Source organism: Microtus pennsylvanicus, chromosome 20 (genome assembly GCF_037038515.1).
Source record: "Microtus pennsylvanicus isolate mMicPen1 chromosome 20, mMicPen1.hap1, whole genome shotgun sequence".
Lineage (NCBI taxonomy): Eukaryota > Metazoa > Chordata > Mammalia > Rodentia > Cricetidae > Microtus > Microtus pennsylvanicus.
This window is the reverse complement of record NC_134598.1, coordinates 3,427,171-3,446,853: the sequence shown is the minus strand read 5'-3', so window position 1 is coordinate 3,446,853 and position 19,683 is coordinate 3,427,171. Positions and strand designations below refer to the sequence as shown.

The window sequence follows — 19,683 nt, the reverse complement described above, 5'->3', positions numbered from 1 at the left end:
AGATATATATGTCTATAATATACATGCATATATGTATGTATAACACGTATGTTTTATATGTGTGTTATAAATATCTATATATTTTACAGGTATTTAAAGACTTAGGTGATATCAACAGTGAAGAGGAGGTGTAGACATGTCTGAGCCGCAGGGTTTTGATGTTAGGAAGTTGAGAAGTAACCAGGCAAAGCAGACAACCAGTGAGACGGTGATAGTCAGCAGTGTGCTGGAGGTCACAGGAAGCGAGCATGAGCTCAGTGTCTAACTGCTTGCTGTCCTCCAGAGCACCTGAATGTGGGTCCCAACACCCGCATCAAGTCCCTGGCAACAGCTGGGAACACCATCCCCTGGGGATCCAGTGCTGTCAGCTGGCCGCTGCATTCACAAGTACACCCAAATGAGGGCACACACAAATAAAAGTAAGAAAAATGAGTGTTAGTGCAGCTAAGTCAGGATGAGACTTAGAAGTAAATTAGAATCTTGTAAAAGCCTAAATGCAAGAGATTAAATAGAAAAGAAAGGGGAGAGTTAGAGAAAACCACTGCGGGTCTGTCTATCTATCTATCTATCTATCTATCTATCTATCTATCTATCTATCTATCTATCTATCCATCCATCCATCATCTATCCATCTATCTATCTATCTATCTATCTATCTATCTATCTATCTATCTATCATCTATGTATTTATGTATGTATGTATCTATTATCTGTCTGCCTGTCTATATTTGGTAGTTGCAGGAGTTGATCCCAGGGCAGTGGGCATGATTAGCAAATGCTGTACCATTGACTACATTCCCAGCCTCCAGAGACAATTCTTTCCAGTGCTGTCTCCAAGAAAGCAAAGAAGGAGCTGTGGGCATACAGTGACTCAAAAATGGGAAAGGCAATAGAGTGCTCACCCATGGGGGGAAGGCGAAATTGTTGTAAAGTTGTTGAGTAGAATAAAGGTTTTAGGTGCCTGGAGAGCAGCAGGGCGGTGTCAGGCACACCCCAGCCCCTTTGCTGTTACAGAGGGAGGAGCAGCTAGGCGGAGAGCCGGTGAGCACAAAAAGCTCTGAGAGGGAGCATGAGAGAAAGAGTCTTCTGAACATGTCTTGGGGGTGTGGGGAAAATATCCTTGCCGTGAATGAGTTTGAGAAAGAGCCAGTTGATCTTTTAGACCAAGAAGAGGAGGCATTAAAGTGTCAAGTCAGAGAGATTGAGAGAGGAAGCCAGGAAAACTGTGTGGCACTGTTAGGGCCATTTGGGCTAGTGGTCACACATTCGACGGAAAACAACTTGCATTGTTTGTGCCTTTTCTCCTGATGTGTCTCGTTACAGCGATGTAGTAAGTTGGTTTAACTGGACTTGTGATATGTTTTGCCAAGAGCAGGACAGAATGACAAAGGAGATAAGAAAATTGCAGGATATTGAGGGCAGCGATGGCAGTGATTGACTGTGGGAATCGAATAGGCTAGGGAGGAGCACTGCTCAGAGTGGATGGGAGATCAGTGGAGGGAAGGTCTTCTCAGACTGAAACTTGCCAGATTGCAGTAGCACCAGGGATTAACAGGACTTGGTTAACGTTTGCTCCTTGGTGGAGTTCCATCTACACCTGTGTAAGGGCACACCCACACGTAAAAGGTCGCGAGTACGGTGAGGAACTGATAACGGAGAGGTAGTTTCCCAGGAATGCCGGGTGTCACGTAGAGTGAGCGGCTGAAGTGTAGTGGAAGTCCTTTTGAGGAGATGCTGAAAATTGTGTGGCTTAGCTGCTGGTCAGCTCCAGAGGGCAGGGTAGAGTTTTGAGGGCGTGAGGAGAGGTCTGGGATGGGGTGGGAGCATCCTAGATGTCACTGCTTAGACAGACAGACCCCGCTCATCTGTGACGTGGGTGCTGTCGGAGCGACAGACCCCACCATGTGTGACGTGGGTACTGTCAGAGCAATAGATCCCAGCATGTATGACGTGGGTGCTGTCAGCAATAGATCCCAGCATGTGTGACGTGGGTGCTGTCGGAGCGACAGACCTCACCATGTGTGACGTGGGTGCTGTCAGAGCAATAGATCCCAGCATGTGTGACGTGGGTGCTGTCAGAGCAATAGATCCCAGCATGTGTGACGTGGGTGCTGTCGGAGCGACAGACCCCACCATGTGTGACGTGGGTGCTGTCGGAGCAACAGACCCCACCATGTGTGACGTGGGTGCTGTCAGAGCAATAGATCCCACCATGTGTGACGTGGGTGCTGTCGGAGCGACAGACCCCACCATGTGTGACGTGGGTGCTGTCGGAGCGACAGACCTCACCATGTGTGACGTGGGTGCTGTCAGAGCAATAGATCCCACCATGTGTGACGTGGGTGCTGTCGGAGCGACAGACCCCACCATGTGTGACGTGGGTGCTGTCGGAGCAACAGACCCCACCATGTGTGACGTGGGTGCTGTCAGAGCAATAGATCCCACCATGTGTGACGTGGGTGCTGTCGGAGCAATAGATCCCAGCATGTGTGACGTGGGTGCTGTCGGAGCAATAGATCCCACCATGTGTGACGTGGGTGCTGTCGGAGCGACAGACCCCACCATGTGTGACGTGGGTGCTGTCGGAGCAACAGACCCCACCATGTGTGACGTGGGTGCTGTCGGAGCGACAGACCCCACCATGTGTGACGTGGGTGCTGTCGGAGCAACAGACCCCACCATGTGTGACGTGGGTGCTGTCGGAGCGACAGACCCTGGCTGTTTCATTCGCACATCGGCCCCCAGAAGAGAATGCAGCAGTAGGGATTTGGGGGTGGAGAAGAACAAGACGGGTCGCCATTTGTCTCAGGTGCCCTCTGTCCACTGGAAGGCCATGCTGATGTCCAGCTGAGGCAGCTGGGCACAGAACCTGTCTGGCCTCTGTGGGACTGATCTGTAGGTGTATTTGCATGTATTTTTCTCATTGGTTGTGAAATTAGTTTTTTCAATGAAGAGTGGACTAACACTACTTTAACGTTTTAGTGCCCTCACAGGGCACGCGGTACAATTCATGTTTGTACCATCAACTGGATAGAAAGCTGCATGTGAATTCCTGCCACCCACATGCCAGGGCTGCCCAGGAAGTGGATTTGGCTCTTTTATTGCCTGGGTACAGGAATCATGGAGCTTGGTACATACAGTGTCTTCTTGATTTCTCATAAGACCTACTGTTACATAGGAAATTATAGTCACAGCCTTGAAAACAGTTCCATTATTCAGTTATCCCTGAGGAGAACATGATTTTTACAACAGGGATTAGGAGAACATATCATAGCATAGGAACGGTTCACTATGGACCTCACATTCTATACCTTACACTGTGGGTGTCCGGAGTAAGGGGAGGTCAGTGGGAGATCTGTCTTCTACTCGGGAGGAAGCCATCCACTCTGCAGTCACGGAAAATGATTCCTTGGGTTGGAACTGCATAAATGTCCCATCCATGAGCTCAGATGAGGGGAGGAGGGGCGCTCAGGGGGTGACTAGGTCTGTGCCTGTGTTTGCAATCTGTGGAACTCAGGGTTAAGCTGCGCTGTCACTGTGGAAATCAGGTCACAGTAAGAAAAGGATTGCCTCCAATGCCCGCTGTCTGTGAGGTCATCAGTGTTGAGCTCTGAGGTACTTAGTAATAGTGTATAAATAATTGCTATCTTACAGGCAGGGTTTCATAACTTATTTTTTTTATGTGCTAGTTTTATTTCAGATTGTATACATCTTTTTCTGATTACTTTTTGCTTACTTAGCTGCACTGCAAACATATTTTTGCACCATTAAGCATCATTTATTTTAATCTATAATTAAAAATTCTAGAGCCAGATACTTTTATCCAAATATACTTTTCAGATGTATATCATTTCATTTTTATTTATAATTAATATAAAGAAATCCATCTGTCAGCTACATTTTGGTTTAGATCACTATTATCCTCTCAAGTCATTATTTCCCAAGTATTAACATAGCATTAATGCAGGCACAATTGGTTTTGTTTTGTTCTTTGAGACAGAGTTTCTCTGTAGCTTTGGAGCTGTTCCAGAACTTGCTCTGTAGACCAGAGCAGACACAATTTAAAGTTTATGTTGTGTCTTTCTGGGCTCTCATAAAGGGTGAGCCCCAGTAAGTCTGTAGAAGGTTCCTGTCTTTCTACGTCTGTGTCATTTCTGTAATATTGTGTTCAATTAACTTTTACAGTGGTAAATGAACAGTTAGGGCTTCAGTGCTTTTATTCTGTGATTTACTCTCACATCTGTCTGAATCACCGGCGAATGTCTTCTGCTTCGTGATGAAGCTTGCCTCTTCCTGCTTCTAAGGAGGGACAATTGGAGTGTGATAATAATTCACCATTGCTCTGTCTTCCCGCGTTTGTCTTTTCAATGCGTTGTTAATGTACATTTTGTCTTTCCGTCAGCAGGTCTGTTTCTCTATGCTGGTGGTTATGCACGTAGCCTTCTCTCCATGGGCTCTGTGTCCCTCTCCCCCATCTTCTGTGACTTGTGATCGTTCTGTGTTTGAACGCTGCCCCTTTTTTTACTTTTGCACTCACATGTGCATCTTTTTTTAAATTCAATTTCTTCTTGTCATCTAGACAGGAAACCACCGTGCTATGTCTCTGCTGACTTCTCCTGCTGCTGGCATCAAGACAGTTGATCCCCTGCCTTTGCGGGAAGACTGGGAAGCCAAAGTTCCAGAATATCAGACAAACACCCCCGGGCAGCATTCCACTCCGGGTTTCCTACCTTACTGGTATCCTTCCAGCAGGATCCAAGGCTGTCTGCGAGACCCTCAGTTTCAGCAGAATGGTGAGTATTTTAGCTTTAATTTCTTGTCTTTTTAAAATAAAAGTGTTGAATGACAGCAAAATGCTGTAGGAGAACCGCATGCCAATAGAATTCTGTTGTTTATCTGTTTTTCGTTTCTTTTTTTTTTATAGTTTATAATGGCTCCCGCAGTGTCTCCCTCCCTCCCTCCCTCCCTCCCTCCCTCCCTCCCTCCCTCCCTCCCTCCCTCCCTCCTCTCAGCAAGGCCTCAGGAGGTAGCCCAGACTAATGGATTTCTGTGAACGGCAGATCTCCTTCCTGGATACCGGACTGTGCTGCTGTAGCCAACTCCACATTTCAGTTTTATAAAGTGAGAGGAGCCGCTCATGTTCTTCCCAGGGCACAGATCTGGTTGCTCTGCTGTTTGAGCCTCCTCCCGTCACAGTTGGGAATCCTGCGGTCTCTATTCTGGAGCTTTCGAATGTGGTGTTTTCTTTCTGAGGCCTCTGGGATGCTCTGTTCATACCCCATGCCACTGATTCTTTACAGACAGCATAAAGGTGGCCCCTGTAGACCTTTCAGCCTGGTCAGTTCCTCACTGCTCTGCCTCTCTGCTGCTCCTGTTCTCTGGCTCCAGGGCATCTGGCCACAGCAGCACTGATGACCCCTTAGACAAATCTTTAGTCCACTCTTGGGCGACACGGTCATCAGCTGTGCAGGTGTAAAGACATTGTGATATAGCTATTGCATAACAAGGTTTTCAGAGTCCTGTGTGTCCCTCCTCCCACCCCTGCCTGCTCCATCCCAAACCCCACATCACTGGTGATGGACAGACGTGATCTATGCGTCTGAGTTTCTCTACTCTCCCCACTTAAGACTTAAATTGTGTACTGGCCTCTTCCGACTCTTTCCAGTCTCTTAATGTGGTGGTTGTTTCCTTGTCTTTCATTTTCTTTTTTCTGTGGGCTTCTGCTCTCTCTCTAAATGTGTATATTGAATTTTCCATCTCTTACCAGAGGCCTATGTTTCTTTGAAGTTACACCAATATTATCATTGTGAAGAATTAGGAGCTTATTCACAGTTTATGTACTTGCTAAACACATTAAAATTACCCATTGGCCCTTTGATGTAGTAGTTTCTATCAATATACAAAATTAACTGATAAGTATGTCTCTAGAACAGTGGTTTTCAACCTGTGGGTCATGACCCCTGTGGAGTCATATGACCTTTCCACAGGGGTCACATATTAGATATCCTGCATATCAGATATTTATATAATAATTCCCAACAGCAAAATTATAGGTATGAAGTAGCAACAAAATGATTTTATGGTTGGGGTCAGCATGACATGAGGAACTGTAATAAGTGACAGTGTTAAGAAGGTTGAGACCCACTGCTGAAGAAGCTGGGAAGTGCATGATAGAGAGGGGCAGCTTCTAGTGAACATCTCCTTCTCCATCATCTCCTGGCAAAAAGGCGAGAGAAGGAAGGACAGACCGTCCCTGGTCCTGCCTTAGGCCACGCCTTTATCACAACAGCAGTTCAGTTTGACCGTGAATTTTGGAGGGGACAAATATTGAAACAGTTGAGTTAACATGTGATGTCTGGTGGCTAAAGAATAGTGTCTTCTGCCTTTCTTTCTTTAAGTGGGGAAGCCGAAGAGGAACAGTTTGCAGTTACCGTCACCTGAAGCCTTTAATGACGAAGGTATTCAATACTTACGATCAGCACGAGCTCTTCTGTCAGGCGGTCTGTAGCTTATGATCTCACATTTGGCTGGCTCTGCACAGACCGCAGAGGACTCCTGTAGACGTTTTTATATTAGGTCTTTGAGACCTTATTTATGACAGGGATGGAATTATTCCCATCTTACACAGGAGCCGTGTGGGGCTGTGTGCTGAGCAGTCTCCCCAGCAAATGTGTGCCTCCCCTCAGCGGAGGCCATGGCTCTGCCTGCTTCCATCTGTCTGTCTCAGAAATTTGGCCCGATGTTAATCCATATTTTTTTCAAATGCCTACATAGTCTTATCATTTTTCATTCCAAAATATGTGTAATTAATAAAAATAGGCCTCCTTTCCTCTTGTGTACTCCTCCTTTTTCATCCTATCAAATTTTTTGATTTTAATAAAGGAAGGAGGAGTTTGGGATCTTGAGGTGAACATTCACAATGACTGTTGTCCCGTCCTGAGCCCTGACTGTAATCTGTAAAGTACCAATAAGTTCCTGAAGGTTTTAACTTTGAGTTGGGAAATTAATTTGAACTTAATGCTCTTTACACTGGCAGCTAGGTATATTAGAAGTGGTTTTTTTTTTTCTTTTAGCAAGTTTGCAACTCCTTATTCAGTGAGCACAAGTTGTGTTTTGGATCTAATTCTGCCTTTTGTCTTGTTGATGAAGAAGAGTGTATGTAACCTGATGGATTTGCTCACTCAGAATGTGGGGTTTCAGTGCCTAGAGGTGGTAGCTTATTGCCAAATAATTTTTTTTTTTTTTTACATTTAGTGAGACTCTCAAAAAGTGACATCATGGCATGTTAAAATATAGCATTTAAGTAAGACTTATTTTTATTATTCTTGATAATGTATGTGAGCATGTGCATTTGCATACAGGTACCCTTAAGGCCAGAGGCATGGCGATCGCTTGCAATTGGAGCTGCATGTGGTCGTGAGCCGCCTGCTGTGGGTACTAGGGATTGATTGAACTTGGGACCTCTGGAAAAGCAGTCTGTGCTCTTAGCCACCGAGCCATCTTCCGGCCCCGGCAGTCTGCTTTCTTAGTTGAAAGTCTTTTCAGGACAAATAGCCATTCTTTTGAAAGTAGGATAAGACATTTCAGGATGAGTTCTTTCCCAGTAATACTGAAATCATAAGCTGTGTGTAGCTAATGACATTATAGAATTTCAAGGATGTGAAAGGTTTCTGGTCACGTCGTCATGCTTGACCTGTGATCACTGTAGGAGGCCGCCCTGAACTATGATGAGTTAAACTCTCCATTTACCAGTTCCCTTGTTTTCTGATAGATCCAGCGTTGCTATTGATGCGGTAGTTTTGATTTCTGTTACTAGTACATTATTGTTCTGAGGCGATTTCCACCGGGAATGTAACCCTGGGATTCTCTCGTTACAGATGCAGACAGACTGTCTGAGATCTCTGCCCGCTCTGCCGCTTCCAGTCTCCAGGCCTTTCAGACTCTAGCGCGAGCTCAGAAAAGAAAGGAGAATTTCTGGGGCAAAACATAAACCTGCTCTTCTTGTCTGGAGATGTACCAGCATCATCTTTCTTTCCTGCTCACTGTGTTAGGATGTTCAGAGGGTTTTATTTCCTTCTGCTACTTCCAACTTCATTATTTGATTTTTAAGTAGCTCATCTTACTCAGAAAGTTTTAATGCAGGAGTATCTAAATTTAACTCTTTGAGAATTCTTTCCTGAATTCCTGTTTATCTGAATACGAAGACATGGATTATGTAGTTTCTCACACATTCTGCCTTTTATGTCAGGTGTCGGGGGTGCCTGGTGGAAGTGTGAATATCACCTGTCCAGAGAATATTCTAAAGGGATAAAATTAAGTCAAAATTAAGATCTCCCAGATTATATTCCCTCTCAGAATGGTTGTAGCATTTGTAGCCGTAGATGTCGTGAAAGGAATCTGCCATTCCTTTGACTTTTACTTCAGCGTTTTTATTAGCACCTTCTGTACACAGTGTTAGGAGAATTGTACTTTGAAATCCGGCTGTATATATTTTTCTTATTTATGTAACAAAATTTGCTGAGAGAATATGTATATTTTTGATCCTTTTGTGTATTCTGTTTGTACAATAACTGACATACATTTGAATAATGTCTAGATTTTGAGGAATTATTTGTGTAATGGAGAATTAAAACTTTGTAGACTTTTAAAAATGAAAATTAATTGTGCTTGGCTTCTCCAAAAGGTTATCATGTGGAATAAATGCCTTCTAGAAGCATCTCCTAGAATTGGCTAACTAAAGATTACACTATGTTTGCAGCTGTCAAATGCAGTCGGACAGTCTGCAGTATCTTTTTGTACAAATACAGGATTTTAAAAGCATATTCATTAAAAACAACTTCTCATCAATTTTGTGATTCTGTTTTTTACTTCTAGGACATTTAACAGTTGTTTACAAATCAGTATAGACTTAAGTTTCTGATAAGAATGGGCTTTATAAACATGTTATTCAAATCTCTAAAATAGTATGAGTTTCTTCATTTATTGTTTGCTCCATTTATTTACCAAGAGATGGTCTCTCTAGTTTCTAAGGCTGGCCTCAAACTTGCAATCCTCCTGTGTAAGCTTCCTCAGTGTTGGAATTACAGGCAGGTGCCATCTTGCAGTCACATCCCCCAAATGACGTGTTTGGAAGTTTGGAGCCCATCTGATAGTACTGTTGAGAGATGATGAAGACTCCAGCAGGTCGGGCCTAGCTGAAGAATCAGCTCCCTGAGCTTTGCCTCTGAAGGGTGTATTTTGTCCCAGCCATCCAGCTTTGCCGACCTGTGCAGATCTGCGTGGGAGACCTGGGATTTAAAGACCTGGTAGAATGAAGCTGACTGCGGTCTAATACTGCAGACAACACCAGCTTCATATTCTTGTATACATGGATGTAATCAACAAAGAAAGCAATGGTCCAAGGAAGGTTGTCTGAGTTCAGAAAAACGCCAGAAAGCACATACTAAATATGAACAGAACAGCCCTTTTCCAGAATAGAGCAACTTAAACAGATGTGCTTGGCACGCACTATGGGTTATATCTGGGAAGCGCGAAAGCAAGGCAGAGGACATAACCAGATCCAGGGTACACTGGGGCTAGCACCCAGCGCATCCCTGTACCAGATTGGGTCCTATAGCTGTGTTCTGACATCCAGCAAGAATAAACATGTCTTAGAAATCAAATGTAAATGTTTAACACAGCGGCATGAAATCACATCCAAGAACAAGCCTGGCGACAAAATGCGTCTGAGGTAAAGAGCTGCCCTTCTGGAGCCTCTCACAGTTCAGCCCTGGGCATTGTTCATCGTGTGTCGTTCTTTTGACCGTGTTCTGACACCCAGGTGCTGGCTTTCATGGTCTGTGCTTCCTGGCTGCCAGGAGGTGAGTTCTTGGCTCCATCACGTCTGCACTTCCATGATGCTGTCTCGCTGTGGGTCCAAAGCAGAGGAGCCAGCCTACCATGGGCTGTAACTGAGTCAAAACCAGTGTTTTCTCCTTTTTGTCGCAGTGGCAAAGTTGACAATAGAGTAGTGTAGATAAAATATTCAGAATTATCAATGCCCGTGGATTAGAAATAAAGTTGTGCTTGGTTTGATGAAAACTACTTTGTAGATTAGTGGTTTACACTGAATTGTTAGTGATCTTATGTTGTTATAAAACTGTAAAGAACTATAAGCATGTGAATATTTGCCTCCATTTCACTGACTTCTGAAAGGACTGGTCATGAAAATTTCCTGAGCACTAAATACAGAAGGAATAAGGACTTCGAATCTGGCACAACTTGGCTTTCAGTGCACAGATTATATCTGTGCAGCTGGTTTCTGAGGCTTGTGGGCTCTTAGTTTGAAACTCACTGTTGCTTGAGGCTCAAAGGTGTTTATTTTCTTCCTCAGAGGTTGCTTCATTTTGTTGGTTCCTAGTGGCTGGGAGTGAATCTGTAGTCAGTACAGGCTAATATTTGGTTACACCCATCACAGTGAATCAGGCTATCTAGCCTCAGTCTATGAGCTATCAGGTTAGGGACTGGTCTCACAAGCCTAGCACGACTCTGTGATACTTTGGATCTGCAGTATATCACTAGCTCCCTCGATCTTAAAAGCTTCTTAGGCAGCCCCAGGGAGAAGAAGTTTTGGAATCATCATTGTTTCAGCACTAGAGTAGGTGCTTGAAGGGCACACATTTGAATTGGCTGTGTAGTCTTAATAAGAGGCCACGAAGTTTCTTAGTACTGAGAAGGGGCCATGGATGGGAATTTATTTTCAATCGATTTTATTTAGGTCTACTTTAATAAACTGATGCTGTTATGTCTCGTAGAGTTTGGACAGGTAAACACACCTGAAAACAGTGCAGCCATCAAGATGTATTTCTAACCTGTGTGTCCTGATTTTCCTTTTGTCAAGTCTGTTCCATGGCAGGTCCTCCAGGTGGCCATGAATCTTGGGTCCAGAAAAATGTTAGTCTTGTTTTCTCTTGTATTCTTGAGATCATTCATGTTTTGGTGTGCATGCTTTTCTAATTTATTCACCTTCTGGCAAACTTTGGATTTCTTGCAGTTTGAGGCTAGACAAAACACATTTGCTATTCACATCATGAGCCCTTGTGTGGAGCTATGCTTTCCACTGTCTTCAGGAACACTCAGTGAATCCTGCCTTATTTGTTGTTAGTATGGTCTCCCTCCACCCCTGAGACAGGGTCTCTCTATGTAGTCTTGGCTGGCCTGGAACTCATAGACTCGCCCCAGCCTTTTCCTTGGACTAGATACGTGGTACGATGTCTGGACTGAGTCTGAATTCGTTGAACCGTATGTGTTAGAGGTACAGGATAGCCAAATGGGTATTATACCTTGGTGACTTGGCATTTTTGTCAAAATTGGCACTTCATGAGCCATACTTAGAAGTGAACATTTAACTCACTGTGTAGGGTTTTCCCCAAAGCTCCCACTCCTCCCCCTGCCCCACTCCCAGCCCCACATTCACTCCAGGAGCTGGAGTTCTCCATGTTCCTCTTGTTGAGAACCCAGTACAAGTACACACATGTGCGTCTTACCTCTGGTTCCTATGGAATCTGAATTCCTACTTAAGAACATTTGAGGAATGATTAAGAACCTGATAAATATGTTTGGTATGTTGTTAGGAAAGGTTTTATAATTTCAGCAGAATCATGTTCACTTTATAGATAAAACAAGTTTAATGACTTGGTCCAAGAGCCCATTGGCTCGTGAGTTATGTCTAGATCTTCTTTCTTGAACTCCACCTACACTCCCTTCTCTGAAGCGTTCGTGCTCAAATGTAATACCTACTATGAATCAACTACTTCTGGTTGATTCATTCAGGAGTTGAGTTCTCTCTTTGTCTTCTTGGAAGGTAAAATATCTTTCTGTTTTGAGTCAAGAAAACAGGACAATGTGGGCAGGGAATTATGAAATAGATGGACTCAACCAGAATGGAAGCAAGTTAACACACGAAGCCAGCTGTCCTATGGGGCAGTGTCCAGGCTGGCCTTCTTCTGTGTGCCTTTGCTGTGGCTGTGTATAATTGCAGTAGACAGCATAGTTTCAAAAGGTATTGATCCTTCTGAATGTTTACCAAAGGAACAAACAGTCTAAATGGTACCTGATCATAGAAGTGTTCACATTGGATCTGGGAATATGTTTAGCATGCTTTTACATGTGCTGGGCCATAGTCTGAAGGTATATTTAGGAGCTACTCTTTGTCAGGCTACCGTAATATAACCGTTCTATTTCCCAAAAGTATTCGCAGGGAGCAGCACAGTCCCAGCTACTGGACATTAGGGCTCTGCCCGTGGTGCCTCCTAGCTCGCCCCTCCAGTTGACCTTGCAGTGCAAAGTCAGTGGGCGCTTCAGCTTCACGCTGATGAGCTTTCATGGCAGCACCGACCTTGACCAAGGCTAGAGACACCTTTTTCCTATGTTGAGCGTAAGCACAGAAAGACCCACCCGCCACTCTCACTTTCAGAGTCAAGTTTCCTTAGTCCCATTCCATATTTCTTTCTACTCTGATGCTTCCAAGCAAGGGGCAGCTCCCCAGTCCCAAGAGCTCGAGGCGGCATTTTCTTTCTGCCAAGGGCTCATTCACTAGTCTAATTCATTTTATGATACCCCAGACTCTATCAGAGCATTTCCTTGGGAACAGTGAGAAATAAGGACTTATGGGGACACTAAACTACCTTTGAGGTCCTGATGCCAATAGGTATAGTGTTATTGGAGGAATTTGCATCAAGTTAAACAATGAAATGCTCAGATTATGCTGTGAAATTTCACCATATATTCTATGTCTGATAGTAGGCTAGAGCGAGCTACAGACCCACTGTTAAGTCTCTGTAAATCTGTGATAGTTGCTAAAGCACCAATAGTTTGAGACTGCCCACATCAGCAAGCTGTGTAAACCATCCTTTCTATCCCCTCCCAGAGAAGCAGTGTAGGTGCTCCCCACTGTGTTCTGTCCGTCACTGCTACTCCTGTGTCATTTGCCTGATGGAAAACATCAACTCCAGGAAATAAGCAGCAGCTGTAATGTTTATTACACCACACACCCCTTGGCATATACAAAGAAATGCTTTAGTTTTCTTTCTTGGGTGAAATCCATCTAAAAAATAAAACAAGCCAGGAGGACATCCATGGTAATCCTATGAACCAGCCCAGAGATGGGCCCGAGATTCTGTGTGTATAATCTAGAGGGTGGTTCTCACCCTAAGTCTGTGATTCTCATGTTGTGCTGACTCACAACTATAAACTTATTTTCATTGCTACTGCATAACTTTGCTAGTTACAAATCGTAAACATCTGTGCTTTCTGATGGCCCCTATGCTGTCAGGTGACCCATGTGAAAGGGTCACTCTCCCCTTCCCTTACAGAGGTCACAATTCACAGGTGGAGAATCACTATTCTAGATGATCCTTTGGGAACCACAGGCTTTGGGTTTATAACTCCTCCTTGAATAAGTCTATTCAGCTTTGTGCCTGGGTTCTTCCTTCTGCCAATGAGCTCAAGTTCAGTCTTCAGGTCGAATGGTGTGTGGTGTTAAAGGAGTTTTACATATGCTATTTAAATGTTCAGCTCAAAATATTTTATTGGCAAATTTTTGTTAAAACAGTAGAAGGAAAGGAGCTTATTTCAGAGACACTCAGGATTAATCTAGCAAGCAGGAGCCATAGCGCCCTGAAACGAAACTGTGGCGCATCTCAAGCACAGAGCTGTCTCTCCTGACCTACATTCAGCTCTCACGGAGAGGCAGTTTTAGGTAGAGATGCTGAAATGATTTGTCTATTTCCGTTATGTGGTAAAGAAAAAAGCAGTGTTGTGACTCAGCGATTGTAGAAGGCGGAATCGATTACCTAGTGTGTACAAGCCAGGTTAGTGTAACCATGAATTGGAGATGGTATCAGGCCTGAGTCAGGAAATGCCGACATACAGGAGCCCTGCTGATAACTGATAAAAGGAAAGATTGTCATGCCTGGTCCATGAATGAGTGTGTTCAATATCAAAGGCTTCCTATATGCGCTGCAAGATACTTCTAAGAGGAACACAACAAAAACTAAGTTTTGTGATTCCAAGAAGAAAATAAAAACTACCCCTAGCACCGTATGTTATGGGAAGATGTTGACGAGCGGCTGCTCTCAGACTGCAGTGAGAATCTGGGTTCGGGCCCTTTCCACACTCAGGAAAATTGCCCACAATGACTACCTTAGCGTGTGATGTTCCCATTAAAAATGTATTCGGGTCAAAGCAGATGACAGGAAAATCAACACAAAATTGAAAATAGGTTGCGCAACAATGCTGTCTGGTTCCGTAAAGGACCCATCACCCTAGAGCCTTAGCCTTGTAATTGTGCAAAGATGGAGCCGCCAAAATGTGTTAAGAGTAGAGAGAGAATGTATACTCGGGAATAACAACATTCAAATTGACTTCTATGACCGTGGCTGAGACTCACCATATACCTCGCTGCATGTTCTAAGAACACGCGGTGTCTACGATCAGTCACAATCCAAGTATGGAGACCAAGAAAAGTTTTGTCCATATTTATTTTGTAATTTGGAACAGGTGAGGCACAAAGGAGTCGAGAGAATTTCCACTTACATAACTCCTAGTAATGAGGGCGCTAAAACAGCAATGGCAAATTTAGATTGAGAAAGCTTCTAGAAAGACTGGATAGCATCCTCAGGCGGATCTAGCGGAGAGCTTTATACATTCACACACTCAAACTACATGCAAAAATCCCACAGGTTTCCAATGTGCCCAACAGTTAAGCCACAGACAAGTTGAAGATTCACTGTCCATTCTGCCAATGGAGAAAGACCACTTTCCACTTACCCATCATGGGAGATTGGTGACAGGAAATTTGCATTTACTCCCAGTCCCTGAAGGTCACTGGAATCAGCAAGCCTTACTTTTTCCTGTGTCACATTCCTCTTGTTAAATGGCCTGTTACCTGCTTTGACAAAAAGTCCATCTAAGCCACAGTCATGTATGCACGGTTTGGGTGCGTGAGAATGTGTTTGCGTGTGTGTTAGGGACTCACTACACACGCTCCTTTGGTCACAATTGCTTGGTCTAATTACACGTACCAAAGTGAGATGGAAATACTGTAAACCTTTAGTGCATTTTTCTCCGGCAGTGTACTTGCTTTGAAGATCATGTGCCTTGCCTCTGTCCTGCTGCCTTGGTAAGCCAAGGACATGTTTCCTTCTGGGTCTCAAGGTCTTAGTTGCTTTAAGATTCTGGAACTGACCTTTCCCTGGCTTCTGAAGGGATCCCCAGGGACTCTGAAAGCCAGGAATGGCAACGGCACACAGTCAGATGTATTTAGAAATGTACGAACTTGTCATCCCCTCTGGGTGAATGATTCATTCTCCACACTATCCACAGCACAGCCTTTCTCAATCTGTGGGTTGTGACCCCTCTGGGGGGGAAATCACAGATATCCTGCATATTGGAGATTTATATTACAACTCATAAAAGTAGCAAAATTACAGTTTGAAGTAGCAACAAAATAATTTAATGTTGTGGGGGTGGTCACCACAACATGGGGAGCTGTATTAAAGAGTTGCAGCGCTAGGAAGGTTGAGAGCTAATGCTATAGCAGGTGTTCTGCAACTCCCTGAACAGACCACAAGAAAACAACCCAGAAACAATTATAATCAGATAATGGTGTGCGAATCTTAGTTCTGCCACTTGGTAGCTGTGCAATCCTGGCAAAGTTACTTGACTTTTCTGAGCTTTTGTAGTTGAGGGTGCTAAATATAGTTTAGTAATCTTAAGTCATCTCAGAAAACATCAGTAAACATGATGTCGAATCCTTATTGTCACTTGACCACATGTAGACTCAACCCAAGCATCTGGGCACACTCACGGAGGATTTTCTTGGTTGGATTGATTGAGGTGAGAAGACCCACCCTAAATCTAGGCTATCCCTACTGGTGGCACCCTATAGAAAAAGACCTGGAAGAGGGAAGGTTTTTTTTTTTTTTTGGCCTGTTTGTCTTCACTGTCCTTGACAAGTTCACCTACCCTGTTATGAGTCATTCTGCTCTGCGTGTTAGGATCAACTTCAGGATTCTAAATAGACAGCGAACCGGCAGCTCTCCAGGACCTCCCTGGGACTCTGGCATCAGACTGAGATTGAGACTGAGATCCAGTCTCCTGGACTGAACAATGACCACATCCTTGGCCTTTCTGTCAGGAGACAGCCCTTGTTGGACTACTCAGACCACAACCTGTATGGAAGCCATGCTCACCAATCCCCTTTTAATGTATCTGCATACTGTCTTTTTATGAGTTCTGTTCCCTTCGAGAACTCTGACTGGTACAGAGAGTTCAAGAGAAGCAGGATTTTGAGAATGAAACGGTTAAGTGTCTAGAACAGGCTTTGCGATTCGCCCACACGGTTACTGTTCTGGTAGCATGGAGAACTTGGGAAGCCCATGTTTTCCCACAGCAAGCCCTTAAATATTTCCAACCATGGGCTTTCACTGTTCTCCATGCTACCTTGAACAAACATGAAAATAATGATATTCCTTGGCTGCTTCTAACAGTTCTCAGTAAACTGACAAATGGCACAAATGAGCTCTGTGTTGAAATTCACCAGCTCCTGTCAGCTCAGGATACCAAGACAAAGGACAAGGACTTGATGATGTAATTGTCTGGATCAGATGTGCACGCACAGGCTAGGGTTTCTAAGTGTGTCTTCAGAAGCCATCACGTTTAGGTTGCAGAAAATCAAACTGAAGTCCTTATTCTAAGGTTGGCTGTAAAAATTCAAATCTTAGCCTCTGTGGATGTTGGTGGTTAAAGTAAGGAAATTGATTGGTACAAAATGGGATTCTGCAACTTGGGATGCATATGTTTACTTTGGGGGAACCCTACTGAGACCAAGGACTTTGAATCCTTAGGTTCTAAAAGGTTTATCTCACCTGAGGAATTTGTCTCTCCACCCTTAGCAGAAGATAGCCCCTTCTTCTGGAATATTGCCCACTCTGCCTTTGTCTGAAGGAATTAATCCCTCATTGTCTCCCCAACCCTGGGTAAGTTTCTTTGAGGTAGATGCCAGGCAAGACAATACTGATGCAGTCAACAGACTCTAGACCTATAACCAGATGTTGTACAGTATTAGGTAGGCAAAGATATGTTGCATTTGTTTATGCTGAAGAATATCACTTTAACTGTGTAAAGGTGTGTTACTTTTGTTTTTGCTGCATTTGTTTAATTATGTAAAGATGTGTTGCTGTTTCACCTTGCCTGTCTAAGGCACCTGATTGGTCTAATAGAGAGCTAAGAACCAATAGCTAGGCATAAAAAGGATAGGTGGGACTGGCGGGCAGAGAGAATAAGAGGAGGAGAAATCTAGACTCGAGAGGAAGAAGAAAAGGAGGAATGAGAGAATGAGGGAGACACCCTAGGGCTAGAAGCCAGGCAGACCTCCAGCCAGCAGACATGAGAAGCAGTGAAAGCAAGAGATACAGAGAGTAAAAAGTATGGAGGGAAAAGGTAGATACAGAGAAACCAGGTATCTTAAGTGAAGGAGCTAGCCAGAAATGAGCCTTGCTTCACAGCCAGAAGAGTCATGGATCCCACTGGTCTTTCCATGTTCCTCACCATCCTAAAGCAACTGGCCTGACAGAGTGTGATGTAACGGGTGGGCTGGAGCAGGACTCTCCAGAAGGTACTATGTAAGTACCACATCCAGAAGATGTTTTGAATCAGCATCCAGTATATGATATGGTTTCTCTCTTAGTCAAGATTCATGGGTATAGGAATCTAGGGTTGGAAATGGAAATGGTTCTAATCTCTATCATCCTTAGTGACACATTAGAAAAATTTTAGCTCCCTGTTCCCATATCCTTAAGTTCTGTTAGCCTAGAAGTTTTGGTTCCAGATGGAGCAGCACTCGTGGTTGGGGGCTGTGGACCTCCAGACCCTGAATTTCCTGTAAACAACTTGTTTTGCTTGCAGCTGCTCTGAGCAAAACAACTTGTTTTCCTGTGTTTGCAGCTGCTCTGAGCACGAGACCCTCAGGAGTTCCTGATGTCAGGGGAGTGGTTTCTGGTGGGTTTGGTTGGGGAATGGCTATCAGTTAAAGATCCCTATATAAGCTTCCCTGGAACACAATAAAGGGGGCATTCTTGGGGAATTCAAGGTTGATTGTCTCCGTCTCTGTGTGTCTCTGTGTGTGTCAATCTCCAGGCCCTTGCCCGAGACTCGTGAACCATCTTGTAATCCAGGCACTACAGGACCATAGTACACTTAGTAGTATAAACTATACGAGTGGAGGCCCTCAGCGAGATCAGGAACCAGGGATTCACTGAGAGATCATCCCGGGGAATGGTGAGGGTGGGTTGAAGATGGGTATCTGTCTTTGTGTCTTTGTTTGTGTGTTTTTATCCCCCGATTCTTGCCTGATAGTGGTTCTGGGTGGTACAGGTGCCACAGCAGAAGGCACCATGGAGATCAGGAACTAGAGACTGACTCTGAGGGACTTCCTCCAGAAAGCTGGCCAGCAGGAAAGTAATAAAAAGGAAAATAATACAGAGGAGGTGGGGGGGTGAATTGAAGGCCTCACAAAGAATGGAAGAAAAGGAGCAAATTTTTAAAGAGACAGAGTGTAGACAGTCAGATTAAAAGGAAGAATGGAAGGAAAAGAGTAAGTCTTTAAAGAGACAGAGTGTAGACAGTCAGACTAAAAGGAATAAAGAAATAAGTCACGTATAAAGATGGAATACGCACAGAGAATCTGGATTATGTATATTATTGTGGTTTTTTTTTTTGAATTTTTCTGACTATAAAGGAGCTAAGTTACTAGCATATATGTTCTAAAGGTATCATGATTTCCAAATTTAGGTCTAAGGATACGTTGCTTTGGAAAAGAGGTTCTGCTTTTGTTTCCACAGAGGATGAGAACCTGTGGATTCATTCCAGGCTAACATGGTTTGATGCACCAAGACCTCCCCAGAGGTCACCGTGAATACCCTCAAAGAAACTGTACTTAATAAACAGCAGGAAGTAGTATATAGAACGATGCCCAAATCCCAAAATTGTTTGCTAGAGGTTGTGGGGCCAAGGGGGACGCAGCAGCGGTGCCAGGAGCATGGCAACCATGGCAACAAGTATGGGAGCCAAGGCAAGCCAGAGCTGCTCAGACCCCATTGGGCTGTCAGTCTGCATGCGGCGTATGCAGTGGTCAGACAAGGAGAAGGCAGCTGTGGTTCCCAGCTCTGCACACCCAAGAGTCTGTGTGTGGCCCCAGTGGCAGGCTCAGTAATTATAAATGATGCTATTTTCTATCTTATTTCCTGGGGATAGCTCTATTTCACAAAGCTGAGAGACACCAGGGAAAATAAAAATTACTTCAATTTTGTATTTAAAAAAATTTAACTGGTGAGAAACACAAGTCGGTGACTGGGGGTGGGGTATTGTAAACCATAAAGGTGTACAAGCCAGTGGGCTGGCATCTTTTGTCTGTTCCCTGAGCACACCGTCTCACCCACTGAAGCTCGTGGAGTCTGTATCTGACACACACACACACACACACCACAAAGACACACACACATAGACACACACAAACACACAGGCACATACACACACACCACACAGACACACACAATAGACACACACACAGACACACACACAGACACACACCACACAGACACACGCACACATAGACACACACACAGACACACACACAGACACACA

The 19,683-nt window shown here is 44.2% G+C and overlaps 1 protein-coding gene across 3 annotated transcripts in view; it reads left to right on the top strand.

The window, feature by feature from the left end:
* The window catches only part of Mdm1 (Mdm1 nuclear protein), a 28,714-nt gene extending 19,733 nt beyond the window's left edge, over positions 1-8,981 (top strand). For 2 of the 3 annotated variants that reach the window (XM_075954381.1, XM_075954379.1), the window contains 3 exons: positions 4,580-4,793; positions 6,399-6,458; positions 7,878-8,845. In XM_075954381.1, the coding sequence (XP_075810496.1) occupies positions 4,580-4,793; positions 6,399-6,458; positions 7,878-7,990 (387 nt within the window). In that variant the 3' untranslated portion in view covers positions 7,991-8,845. Of the gene's footprint in view, positions 1-4,579; positions 4,794-6,398; positions 6,459-7,877 lie in introns of all 3 variants that reach the window. The other variant, XM_075954380.1, reaches the window with a different exon arrangement.
* Positions 8,982-19,683: the final 10,702 nt, after the last annotated feature.